At 33.5% G+C, this 13,614-nt stretch overlaps 1 protein-coding gene across 2 annotated transcripts in view; it reads left to right on the forward strand.

Moving 5' to 3' along the window:
• RTKN2 (rhotekin 2) overlaps positions 1 to 13,614 on the forward strand; it is a 74,689-nt gene that overhangs the window by 25,148 nt on the left and 35,927 nt on the right. For both annotated transcript variants that reach the window (XM_058543373.1, XM_058543374.1), the window contains 3 exons: positions 1,564 to 1,617; positions 2,948 to 3,065; positions 5,483 to 5,677. In XM_058543373.1, the coding sequence (XP_058399356.1) occupies positions 1,564 to 1,617; positions 2,948 to 3,065; positions 5,483 to 5,677 (367 nt within the window). The remainder of the gene's footprint in view (positions 1 to 1,563; positions 1,618 to 2,947; positions 3,066 to 5,482; positions 5,678 to 13,614) is intronic.

Consider the following 13,614-nt stretch of genomic DNA (forward strand, 5'->3'; position numbering starts at 1 on the left):
GGTGCAGGGTAGGGATGAAGGAATAATATAAAGCTTTTCTAGAAAGGAAATTGGAAATAGGCATTAAGAACCTTAAAAATAGAATTCTAAACAAATAAAAATGTAGACAAAGGATCATGGGATCTAAAAATGAAGCACAACAAATGTAGACAAACAGCTTATGTTCAAAAAGATTTGTAATTATTTGAAAATGGCATAACTAATAGGTATGAAAAATATGCACTTAGACTTCCTAAATGTAATAGGAAAGTGTCTTAAACAGAAATTTTCTGCAAAGGTTTGAGGTATTTATACAGTTTTCATACTGTCTGAGTAATTAAAAATAACTTCGCTTACCATTGAGATCTCTACTGTGCTGAGTTACGCTGTAAATTCACACATCTTAATCTATTTGGTAGAACCTTGATCCTCTAACTTTGAAAATATATAGATAGTGTAGGAATGTCAGAGGAGAAATGTTACTACTGTTAACCTAGTATTAAAAGTCAAGGGCAGAAGGGAGGAAACAAGGAAGGAAAAATTTTGACTGTGTCAAAACCTCTAGATTTACTTCTGGAATAAGGATCATTAACAATTACTTTAGAGTTTGAAGAATGTGTGAATGAGAGTAAATATGTTTAGATCACTTTTAGAACATACGCCCTTTTCTTGGCCTGAAAAAAGTAATGCATTTCGCTTTTAAGTTTTATTTCTTAAGGGAAATGCCACAGTTTGTAACATGAATATACAAAGTTCTGCAAATTCTTTTGTAGACAAGTTAAATCCTCTGAATGGAAAGAGCTTGGATCTGTTTTCAAGACCTGGGTCTCTCCCAAAAACCAATGATCTTAGACAAGTCACTTAATTTTCTTCATCTTTAAAGTTTGCATAGTGGGTAAAAGTTCTAAAGTCCTTTCTACTTCTACTATTCTGTGATTTTGAAATGCATTTGACTACATTTGCTGCTACTGTTTACCCAAAATAGAAATTCAACTCTGGGTACTCCATAATTCACGTGTTTCAAAAACATAAGTCACACAATGAAAGTGTTATGGCATAAGCTTATTACAGACCTTGCTTAATAAATTAATTTTGTGTGTGTGTGTGTGTGTGAGGAAGATTGGCCCTGAGCTAACATCTGCTAATCCTCCTCTTTTTGCTGAGGAAGACTGGCCCTGGGCTAACATCCATGCCCATCTTCCTCTACTTTGTATGGGATGCCGCCACAGCACGGCTTGACAAGTGGTGTGTCGGTGCGCGCCCGGGATCCGATCAGGCGCACTCCGGGCCGCCCCAGCGGAGCACGTGCACTTAACCACTTGCGCCACCAGGCCAGCCCCCATAAATTAATTTCTTGAATAATAGTTGGTGGTTTTTTAGTAAATTATTTAAATAAGTATAACAGATTTTATATTCCCAATCTAAGATATTTTTAAGAGAAAATATCACCTGTGTTAGAATATTTAAATAATAAATTGTATATTGGCTTTAATGGTCAGAATCCATTATAGAATTCAGAGGTTCATTTCACTCTAAGAAATTAATTTTACCAAAATTATTGTCACATTTTCCCCTCCTTTATAGATATTCGAATACCACTAATGTGGAAAGACTCCGATCACTTCAGCAATAAAGAACGTATGTATGATTTTAATTTGTAATTGAAATGTTTAGCATATAGTAAATTTGTGATTATTGAGAGAAAAAGCTGCTTCCATACTGAAATAAATTGATGTCATTTGACAGAATAAGCAGAATCTTGCTGAACTGTTTTTTTCTAATTTTTTATGTTTAATTGCTTGGTACTAATTAAGATAATGCATATCTCATGTACTTTTAGATGTTGATGGGAACCTGTGCAAGGACAGTAAGTAATGGGTTGTGGGGAAGGGACGTGTGGAACAAAAGAAAATGTTTAAGGAGTAAAGGTGAAGGCAGCATTTCTTCTATTTGACCAGAATCTGGAAGATCTTTTCTGCCTTGTTTTGTTACTTCAGATTATTTAACAGGATGTAAGAGGGAAAGATTTTTAGCTTGATCCGATTTTTTTTTCTCCGTCAGCATTTTATGGCTTTATATAGTCTTCACAAATCCATGTATTGCTTAGGTCATGGAAATTAACCTCAAATGATTTCTAGCTGTTAGAGGCAAAGCAGAAAAGATATGATAATCCTTTATCTTTCTTCTCTATTGTGATAGCTTTGTTCCTCATACTTTAAAAACTGAATCATATTGGGCATAATTAATTAGTTTTATATGAAGAATCCAAAATCAGGTTAGTGTATTTGTTATTCAATTAGGAAATTTAATTTACTTTACAAAGGAATAGATGTGGGAATTAAGTACATCTTTCTTATTACTATAGAGAGTAAGTTTTTCTGAAGAGCTACATTTTCTCAATAATGAGGATTTAGCCCTTTAATCACCTAATACTTTTTAAAAATATCACCAAATTAAAAGGCTCAGCAGCTATGTTTTTTGTATACACATGTCTACTTTTTATTGTTTTTGTGGTTTCCTCCCTTGCTGTTAGTTTGGTGGAAAATGTTTTGCTGTTGTTAATGTGCCTGCTCTTAACCTCTTATAATAGAAAACTTCTTTTTCTTAAATAGACTTGGAAACCAAAATGACAGAAGTAATAATTATATACATAATAATACGATTGCTATTAATTAAAGCTTAAGAAGTTTTCTAGGAATAAAATTTATGATTTTCTTGGTTACTTTAGGCTACTGAGAGGCCTATATTTTTAACTTTGTTTTTTGATACTCCCTGGTTTAATTGTGTTCTAGTTGGGTAAGGTATTGATATATACCGACAGAACAGTCACTATAAAAAATAACAATGTATGAAAATAAGAATCTCTTAACAAATATTCAAGCTAATTTTTTTTATTTGCAAGTAGATTTTAACATAGGCGTGATTTATCACATGGATCATTGCTTAAAATGTCGTTTTGCTTCTTTAGGATCACAGTGCTATGCCATTTTTTGTTTATTCAAAATGGGAGCTGAAGTTTTTGATACTGACGTGGTGATTGTGGATAAAACAATCACAGATATATGTTTTGAAAGTGTAACCATATTGTAAGTATTTTTTAATCTTCAAAGAATGAAAATAATCTAAAATTCTACCTTTTTTTAAAGGAAGGCATAATTATTGGGTCTTTGGATTATTTTTGAAGCATTAAGATCTTTAAATGTTTAAATTGATGTTGAGAATTACTTTATTCAAAGGAAGCCTATTTCTACATTTGAAAATTTCCAAGATAAAATAAAATGAAGATCATGTGATATTAGTGGTAAATATTTGGCTCACTGGATATGATAAATTTTTATTAATTTTTATAAATATGTATAGTTTCATTATTAACTAAGCTATGAATATAGTGGAATTTTATTATAACATTGTTTTGTTTAGAGTGAATTTGGGCATAAAACAGATTCTTACATCTCATATAGGAGATTTAGTTACAGAAATACTAAAATAGTATAACAACTTTATTTATAAGATAGTCCTGAAATATGTACCATAGGAAAAGCGCTTCAGTAAAATTTCGAGATGTCCTTTTTCTTATAGTGCACTTCTTTCATGAACTCCAAAACAATAAAAAATTGGGTGATCCTCAGGGCTGTTTTTATTGCCCCTGCTCTTTTACAAGCTCATTTTATTGTGGTCATAATACAGAACCAGAAAGAACTCCTCAGGTAGCCATAGAAATCATTTTTAACTAACATAAGTTTTTCCTGGCTTCTTTCAAAGGTTCTATTGGCCTAAGTCAGTATGTGTTGTATTTCTTTCAGGGTTTCAAAGACACTATCTTCGTATCTAAATATTAATAGCTACTTAACTATTAAAATAAAATCAATATACGTGTTTTTTGCAATTTTCAGCTATGGAGCTATGTACAGTTGAGGTTTGAGAGTACTAGTTTTGCCACTCACATAACATTCAAAAAACTATTGCAAACTTTGTTTTGTGACTTCTGTCCAGTGTCCGATAAGTAATTGTGTAGTGTGGAAAAATAAAATATATTGTCCTGAGTTATTAGCAGTAGTGCAGGCCTTCTTAGAAGTGTTGTTGAACCAAAGGAATTTATTTATGATCCCCAAAATATCGCCAAATGCACACAAAATTGAGACTAAAATAATTTTCCTTAGTTATCTAAATACATTTATTTCCATTATCAACTATTGCTAGTGCATTTTTTTTCCTGCCAAAATCATCCTGTTAATGGGCTCTTTTCTTCACGTCACTTTGCTATTGTTTGTTTTTGCCACAAAGACAAAAATTGTCATTTTTCTTCAGGGAAAGAACAATGCAAGTTACTTGGGAAGACAACACATGATTTATAATTTTTTAAAAATTCTGTAAATATTTTAAATTGTTCTAAAAATAACTACTGACAAATGTTCTAAATGTTGTTTAAAAATGTGCTTTTTGCTATGATTGTTTTTAATAAGTATTCAATATTTATGAATCTCTGGTTTTTCTCTAAATATTGACATTTGTTAGTCATTACCAGGAATACCGTATGTTTAGAAGTTGCCAAATAATGAACTACTAAAATATCTGGTAGTTATTCCTTGGATTTATCCCAACTATAGATTGACCGTTTAAATCTTTAAAGGTCTATGCAGCATGTTTAAAATCTCTAGGCTGATGGATCTTCCCTCTGTAGGCAACACCTACTACTGATACACCTCTTTTGCGGTTTTAAGTGTACACCACCACTACAATCTTTTATGGTAAAGGTAGTTTATTGTATCTGAAAAAGGGCAAAGCCTATTTTAGCATTTGCTAAAATTTTAGAATTTCTACATATTGGTTTAATAAATATGTGTTGAGTACCTTTTATGCTAGGTTAAGAATACAAAGATTACCTAAACAGTACTCGCCCTCAGGGAGTTCGTGCCTTGAAGTATATCTCTTTATATTGTTTTTTTGTTTGTTTTCCTCTATGCAACCAAATAGTGAAATGTTATTTTAGAGTTATTAGGTACAAAGGTGGGGGAGGCACGATGGTGAGTGGACTGTAAGTGACTCTTTATGGAACCTAAAAGATTCAGTCTTTAGTTTTGTTTCTTCCTTTTTGTTTTTTCCTTTTTTGTTTTCAGACTTTTTTCTTTTGGAGGAATAGTCATTTCAGGAAATCATACAGATAATGTCAATACTTTAAAAATAGCTATATTAAAGGAATGACAAAAAGAAATAGCTTTGGCAACAAAATGACCAGGGCGTTTTATTCTTTTTCTTTAAGTAATATGCCTGTATATATTGGTTGAATTGAGTTAAGACTGCCCTTCTTTAGAAGCTGGTAGCTCTGGAAATTGCTCTGGTCTTTTAGATAGTACATAAACACGGAGATTCTGTCTCATTAACATATATTAACATAAACCTGTTTTAAATGCTGACTTTAAATGTTATGAAAACATTAAAGGATGGTGTAACTTTTTTTTCTATGGAGTTAAATTTCTAACATTATGAATGCTCTTGTTTTCAGTAATGAAGCAGGTCCTGACTTTCAGATAAAGGTAGAACTATATAGTTGCTGTACAGAAGAATCTTCTATAACCAACACACCAAAAAAACTAGCTAAGAAACTGAAGACGTCTATAAGTAAAGCTACAGGGAAGAAAATAAATTCGGTGCTTCAAGAAGATCGTGAAGTGTGCTTGTCCTTCAGTTCTGCTATTTTGTAAGTTTTCTAATACAATATTTACAGTGACATAGTATAATTATGTATTTGTGACGTTTTTAGGGATTGTATGTGGAATATATGTTTACATTTTAAATGGAAAAAACATCTTGAAGCAGAAACAAAACTTGGTTGTCTTGACATTTACCCAACTGAGGTATCCTTAATACCTTCCTTTGAAAGTAGGAAATTGGGTGACAGTGTGTTTTTAGTGATTTGGAATTCCAGTATCTACCAGAAAGATGAAATGCTTTTCTTGAAAAGGGACTATCTATATGTCAAAGTGTTTGCTACATATCAGTCTACTAATTGGATTTCTATATGTATGTCATGTTTTATTCTGATAGATTTTTAAAAATAGTTTATCTCTTTATAATAAAACCACATTACCATTATCACATGTAACAAAATAAAAAATAAGTCTTTAATATCATCTGATATCTAGTCTATATTCAAATTGCCCCAATTCTGAAAAAGTCTTCTTGTGATTTGTGCAAATCAGGATCCAAACAAGGGCTACAGTGCTGCATTTAAGTGAGTCTTTTATGTTTCTTTTAATCTTGAATGATTTCCCGTCTACTTTTTTCCTTGCCATTATTTATTGAAGAAACTAGATCTTGTAGAATTTCCCATATTTTGAGTTTAGCTGATTGCATATCTGTGGTCTTTTTTTTTTTTTTTTTATAATTTTATTTATTTATTTATTTTTCCACCAAAGCCCCAGTAGATAGTTGTATGTCATAGCTGCACATCCTTCTAGTTGCTGTATGTGGGACGCAGCCTCAGCATGGCCGGAGAAGCGGTGCGTCGGTGCGCGCCCGGGATCCGAACCCGGGCCGCTAGCAGCGGAGTGCGCACACTTAACCGCTAAGCCTCGAGGCCGGCCCTGTGGTCTTTTAAAACACCTTTTTCTATCCCCTGTATTTCCTACAGCTGGTAGTTAGATCTAGAGGACCAATTAGATCTAGGTTCTCTTTTAGGGCACTAATACTTCATATTGATTATATGTACTTCCTACTGTCTCCCATTAGGAGTCCTTGTCCTGCTTTTAGTCATGTTAAAATTGGTCAGTGGGTTCAGGTGTTGCCAGCCTGATCCATCCATTATAAAGTTCCTTATCAATCTTCTATCTAATGGTTTTAGCAGCCATTGCTGATCATTCATTATTTCATTAGAGTTTGTAATTTGGTGACTTTCTTTTGTCTTGCATTTTTTTTAAAACCTGAAATTCTCTCAGAGAAGAACTTTCTTTCCTGAACTCTGGATATAAATGCAAAAAAATTGATGGGGGAAAAAAATACTTGATTCTTTTATTTACCCAATTATAGAATAATAAGTTGATGTGGTAGCAACCATGGAGGTGATCAATGTTTTGTTTTATTCGAACTCTCAAATTTTTATATGTTTTGTGTTTTAATCTATTATGGTTATTATTCTCTTTGAAGCCAAATTGTCTCATCTTTGATGAGCGAGAACCTTTAAGCGGACTCCTCCATCCTTTTGACACAATGTAATCTCTGATAGCTTCTTTGCTTTCTGACACAAGCTGTTCCACATTCATCTGGTATTTTTCTGCTCACCATTTCTTCAAAGAACCCTGGTTTCTTGCAGATACTTTCTTTAAACATTGTGTTTGTTACTTTACAAGTAGTTTTATGTTTATATTTCTTGGGAAAACTGTTAATCGGTCTACATTCCTAGGATTTCTTTGCATGTCTTAGTAGACTTGGCTCTTTACCATGTCAGTAATTTTACTATAATTACAAAAAGCAGAATATTTTAGGTATAGATCCTGGGAATGTCAACCATCAAAATGTAATTAAATAACTCTTTTCATGTCAGATACATTACATGTGAAAAATGCCTCCAGACTCTAGCATTGTGGCTTTCAGTCTATTCTGATTGAGACTCACACTGAGAAATACATTTTACATCATGGCTGAGTGCACAGCTACATAAGCAGATAGATTTCATGAAGCAATACTGAGCCCTTGCTATTTATAATATATAGGCATACCTAGAGATGTTGTGGGTTCATTTCCAGACCACTGCAATGAAACAAGTCACACAAATTTTTTGGTGCATATAAAAGTTATGTTTACACTATACTATATTCTATTAAGTGTTAAATAGCATTATTTCTAAAAAAAATGTGCATACCTTAATTAAAAAATACTTTATTGCTAAAAAATGCTAATCATCTGAGCCTTCAGCAAGTCGTAAATTTTTTGCCAGTGGAGGGTCTTGCCTCCATGTTGGCGGCTGCTGACTGATCAGGGTGGTAGGTGCTGAAGGTTGAGGTGGTTGTGACAATTTCTTAAAATGAGACAACAATGAAGTTTGCTGCATTGATTGGCTGTTACTTTCATGAACGACTTTTCTGTAGCATGTGATGCTATTTAATAGCATTTTACCCACAGTAGAACTTCTTTCAAAATTGGAGTCAGTCCTCTCAAACCCTGCCACTGCTTTATCTACTAAGTTCACGTAATATTCTAAATCCTTTGTTGTCGTTTCAACAGTCTTCACAGCATCTTCACCAGTAGATTCCATCTCAAGAAACGCTTTCTTTGCTCATCTATAAGAAACAACTCCTCATACATTTAAGTTTTCTCATTAGATTGCCGAATTCAGTCACATCTTCAGGCTCCACTTCTAGTTCTCTTGCTATTTCCACCACACTTGCAATTACTTCCTCCACTGAAGTCTTGAACATCTCAAAGTAATCCATGAGGATTAGAATCAATTTCTTCCAAACTCCTGTTGATTTTGTTATTTTGACCTCTTCCAATGAATCATAAATATTCTTAATGGCATCAAGCGTGGTGAACTTAATGGCATCAAGAGTGGTGAATCCTTTCCAGAAGGATTCCAGTTTACTTTGCCCAGATCCATCAGAGGAATCACTATCTATGACAGCTATAGCCTTATGAAATGTATTTCTTAAATAATAAGACTTGAAAGTTGAAATAGCTCCTTGATCCGTGGGCTGCAGAATGGATGTTGTGTTAGTAGGCAAGAAAACAGCATTAATTGGATTGTACATCTCCATCAGAGCTGTTGGGTGACCAGGTGCATTGTCAATGAGCAGTAATATTTTGAAAGAAATCTTTTTTTCTGAGCAGTAGGTCTCAACAGTGGCCTTAAAATATTCAGTAAACCATGTTGCAGACAGATGTGCTGTCATCCAGGCTTTGTTGTTCCATTTATAGAGCACAAGCGGAGTAGATTTAGCATAATTCTTAAGGGCCCAGGATATTCAGAATGGTAAATGAGCGTTAGCTTCAACTTAAAGTCACCAACTGCATTAGCCTGTAACAAGAAAGTTAACCCGTCTTTGGAAGCTTTGAAGCCAGACATTGACTTCTCCTCTCTAGCTATGAAACTCCTAGATGGCATCTTCTTCCAATAGAAGGCTGTTTCATCTACATTGAAAATCTGATGTTTAGTGTATCCACCTTCATTAATTATCTTAGCTAGATCTTCTGGGTAACTTGCTGCAGCTTCTACATCAGCACTTGCTGCTTCAGCTAGCACTTCTATGTTATGGAGATGGCTTTTTTTGTTAAACCTCATGAACCAACTTCTGCTAGCTTCAGACTTTTCTTCTGCAGCTTCCTCACCTCTATCAGCCATCATAGAATTGAATAAAATTAGGGCCTTGCTCTGGATTAGGCTTTGGACTAAGGGAATGTTGTGGCTGGTTTGCTATTTTATCCACACCACTAAAATTTTCTCCATATCAGCAATCAGTCTGTTTCACTTTCTTATCATTCATGTGTTCACTAGAGTAACACTTTTAATTTCCTTCAAGAACTTTTCCTTTGTATTCACAGCTTGGCTAGTTGTCTGGTGCAAGAGGCCTAGCTTTCAGCCTATCTCGGCTTTTGACATGGCTTCCTCACTAAGCTTAATCATTTCTAGCTTTTGTTTTAAAGTGAGAGACTTACGACTCTTCCTTCCACTTGACTACTTAGAGGCCATTGTAGGGTTATATGGGCCTAATTTCAATATTGTGTCTCAGGGAATAGGGAGGCCTGAGGAGAGGGAGAGACGGGGAAATGGCTAGTCAGTGGAGCAGTCAGAACACCCACCACATTTATTGTTTGCCATCTTATATAGGTGTAGTTTGTGGCGCCCCAAAAAAACTAACACCAAAGATCATGATCACAGATCACCACAAACAAATATAATAATAGTGAAAAAGTTTGAAATATTGTGAGAATTATCAAAATGTGACACAGAGACCCAAAGTGAACAAATGCTGTTGGAAAAATGGTGCCAGTAGACTTGCTTGACAGAGGGTTGCCACAAACCTTCAATTTGTAAAAAACGCAATATCTGTGAAGTGCAGTGAAGCAAAGCACGATAAAATAAGGTATGCTTGTAGTTATTAGACTTTTTTTATTATAGTTCTCAATTTTTTAAAAATGCTATTTATGAATCATTAAATTGATTTCATGATTTATGAATGGGTAACATCCACTGAAAAACAGTCATGGAAGATGTAAATTTATCCTAATATAAATGTCATTAAAAAAGAGGAAGAGAACCCTTTAATTTTCTTTCTTTAGAATTAAGGCCATTTTAAACCTCTTTTAGATTAAGATTATGTCAAATATTTACTGAAAGTTACTTTAATTCAACCATAAGGTAGTGCAACTATTTCTTTTTGATGATTAAATGAACAATTATATTTCTAGATTGAAACATAGATTTTAGAACTGAAAGAGACCTTAGAAGTAATCACAAGTTCAGTAGTTTTTAAACGTTTTTAAGCAGCAAAATTCCATATTTAAAAAATGACAGGACCAGTAATGTCCTGGACAAATTACATTATTCCCTGGGACTCAGTTGTATCATATGAAAGGTAAGGATGCTTACACACAATCATTTCTTTTTAGAAGGCTCCTTAGAGACATTTCTAGGGTTTCATATACCTTTAAAGCATGTAAAAAACCCTGAGTGGGCCTCTCAAACAGTTTAAATTTTTTTTAGATTTTTTTTTTTTAATTTTATTTATTTATTTTTCCCCCAAAGCCCCAGTAGATAGTTGTATGTCATAGCTGCACATCCTTCCAGTTGCTGTATGTGGGACGCGGCCTCAGCATGGCCAGAGAAGAGGTGCGTCTGTGCGTGCCCGGGATCCGAACCCAGGCTGCCAGCAGCAGAGCACGCGCACTTAACCGCTAAGCCACGGGGCCGGCCCTCTCAAACAGTTTAAAACTTCATTGTTTGGCAGTGAATACTTAATGTTTTATCCTGTCATTTATTATTTGTCTGACCTAGGGCAGATTAGTTTAAGTCTCTGGGTTTTTGTGTTTCCCTCTGTAAAATGAGAATAATAATAATGTCATAATATCTAACTCCATACCATCATTATGAGATTCAAAAAGATAATTGATGAACTTGGTATATAATAAGCATTTAATAAATGTAGCTCTTACCATTATTGTTACTATTTTTACTGTTCCGAGACCAGTGCTTTTTCTGAACTTTTTTTTCAAACTCATGCTGAAGCATTGCATTTTAGAAACTTGACATGGGATTATAAAATATAGATGGATATAAATTTAAAACCGTTGTTTATAATTTCATGGAAGATAATCTAAGTGATGTTAGAACTTGTTTTTAACCTGCATTCCTCTTCAAAGCTTAGAGGAATTTTTAAGAATAACATTATTGGTATTAAGGTTTTTTTCATAGGGAGTGACATTTATCTTGAAGTGTTCATTCTCCTCTTCAGATTTGTCATTCTACTTGGTTTATACCTGAATCCAAGCACTAGTTTTATGAACACTTCTCATGAAATTTGCATGCTATTTGCATATTTATACCATTAAAGTTGGTCGTATGATAGAGGAAAACCTTTTACGTTTTACCAAATCATGTTCTAATACCAGCATTCTGTTGAGCTTCTGGTATGAGTCCTGAGTTAAACTCATAGCCCAGGACTACTCTTATCTGATAACGTCCTTAACTGACCACTTCAGCACCATAGTAGGAGTTTGACAATAGCATTGGTAATCAAAAAGCATAAGGGGATCAGTTTTGTTTTTTTAATAGTGATCTAGTTCAATGAGAAGATTCCTAATACAGCTTTTAATTTTTAACCAAAATGGCATAAAAGGTAAATTTGGGCAACATATATATCCTCTCTAGTAATATGGCATGTGACCAAATATAGCTGTTCTGACAAAAGAGTGCATTTTTTCAGACTGCCATTTAAAGTAGTCATTTATTTTTTCATAACATTTTTGGACACCCCTCCCCCCCAAAAATGTTATAACAATTGGCCTATTTGATTAAAAAAATGTAGTTGATTAAACTTTTGGGAACTCAGTATTAGGGTTGGCTAAAAGGAATGAGTGTAATGTTTTAGCAAGAAAATGTTCTCCTGACAAGAATGCTTTAAAAGTGAGATCATTGTTGGTTTTGGAAGCATTGGCATTTTAATTAGTCATGGTTTAAAAATGAAGTAACTTGAAATATCATCATAAAGTATTGTTTAATCTGAAAGAAGCCAGTGAACATTTTTGGTAATTTTTAGCATGCTCCCTGATGTGATTCATTTATTCATTTTATTTGTGGGATTTAGCTTACTGAAATTCCTTTAGCTAGATTTTCCCAGTGCCTCTGATAGTTGAATTAACTATTTTATGCTTCTTGAGAACTATTTAGTACATTATCCTTCATTGTATAAATATACATCATTTTAAACAATCATCCTGTGAAAACTGGTAAAATTGAGAGTGATTCTTTACTTGACAAAAGGTGTATTAACTTTAAAAAAAAATAAGCCACTATACTACATTTAAAATTAGACTGAAGTTACAAAACAAGTGTCCTAACACTTGTCCAGAATAAATGGATTATTTATGTTTTGAGGAACAATGGTGTTAATGGTTTGGTAGTGTGAAAGATGATGCAGTGTTCCAACATAATTAAGGAATTACTCAGCTATTGAGTATAATCTATTCATTCATTTAATCATCTTAGAAATGATTATTCAGCAGTTCTATCATGTGGTACATTGGCTTCAAAGGTTAATAAGTCATGCTCCCTGCCCTCAAAATTCTTGTAGTAGTAAAATGTGGTCATTAGGTATCTGTTTTAGCAGAAAAAGTACCTTAATTTAAACTACTTCTTAATGAACTATAAAGATAGTAAGTATAGTATAGTGGGGTTCTCTTTCCAATATACCACTTGCTAGCTACAGGCAAGTCAATTACATGCTCTGAACTTTGGTTTCTTCATCTGAAAATACGGACCAAAATATCTGCCCGGCCTACCTCGAATAGTTATTGTGAACCTTCAAAAAGATATTGCTTGTCAAAGTGCCTTAAACTGCACATAGGTAGGTGTAGTAACATTATAATGCTTTGCATGTCTCTGTGTTTTAGGGGAGGTTTTCATCCTACCACCACTTTACCACATTTATTATTTCATTACAAAAGTAATATAAACTTGAGAAATAGAATCTAGAAGAGAAGAAAAGTTATTCAAAATTCAACCACTCTTAAGTCAAATACTCTTTATAATTTTGAACTGATATTTTTCTCCCAGGTTTTTAAATACAAATATTTTGAGGGATATATAGATAGTCATAATTATACCATACATTCAACATTTTTCTGGAGTTATTACAGTCTTAACATAAATATTTTAATGACCAAATTGTTTATCAATTGGGTCTATCATGTCATAGTTTATTTAACCATTCTTAGAGGAGGTTATCAATAACTTTTTTTGTGTTGCTATTTTCAGATATCATTCATTGGAAATAGAGGCAAATGTCTTGCATGTTTACCTTTAAGTAGTTGAGGAAAAGATGTCTTAGTCACCATTATTTCTTAAGGCCTGAGAAAAAAATTTAAACATATACTTTGGTGTTCACATAATTTTAGCCTATTCTACCACACAGTTGCTTTCTAAAT

This window comes from Diceros bicornis, chromosome 6 (genome assembly GCF_020826845.1).
Source record: "Diceros bicornis minor isolate mBicDic1 chromosome 6, mDicBic1.mat.cur, whole genome shotgun sequence".
Lineage (NCBI taxonomy): Eukaryota > Metazoa > Chordata > Mammalia > Perissodactyla > Rhinocerotidae > Diceros > Diceros bicornis.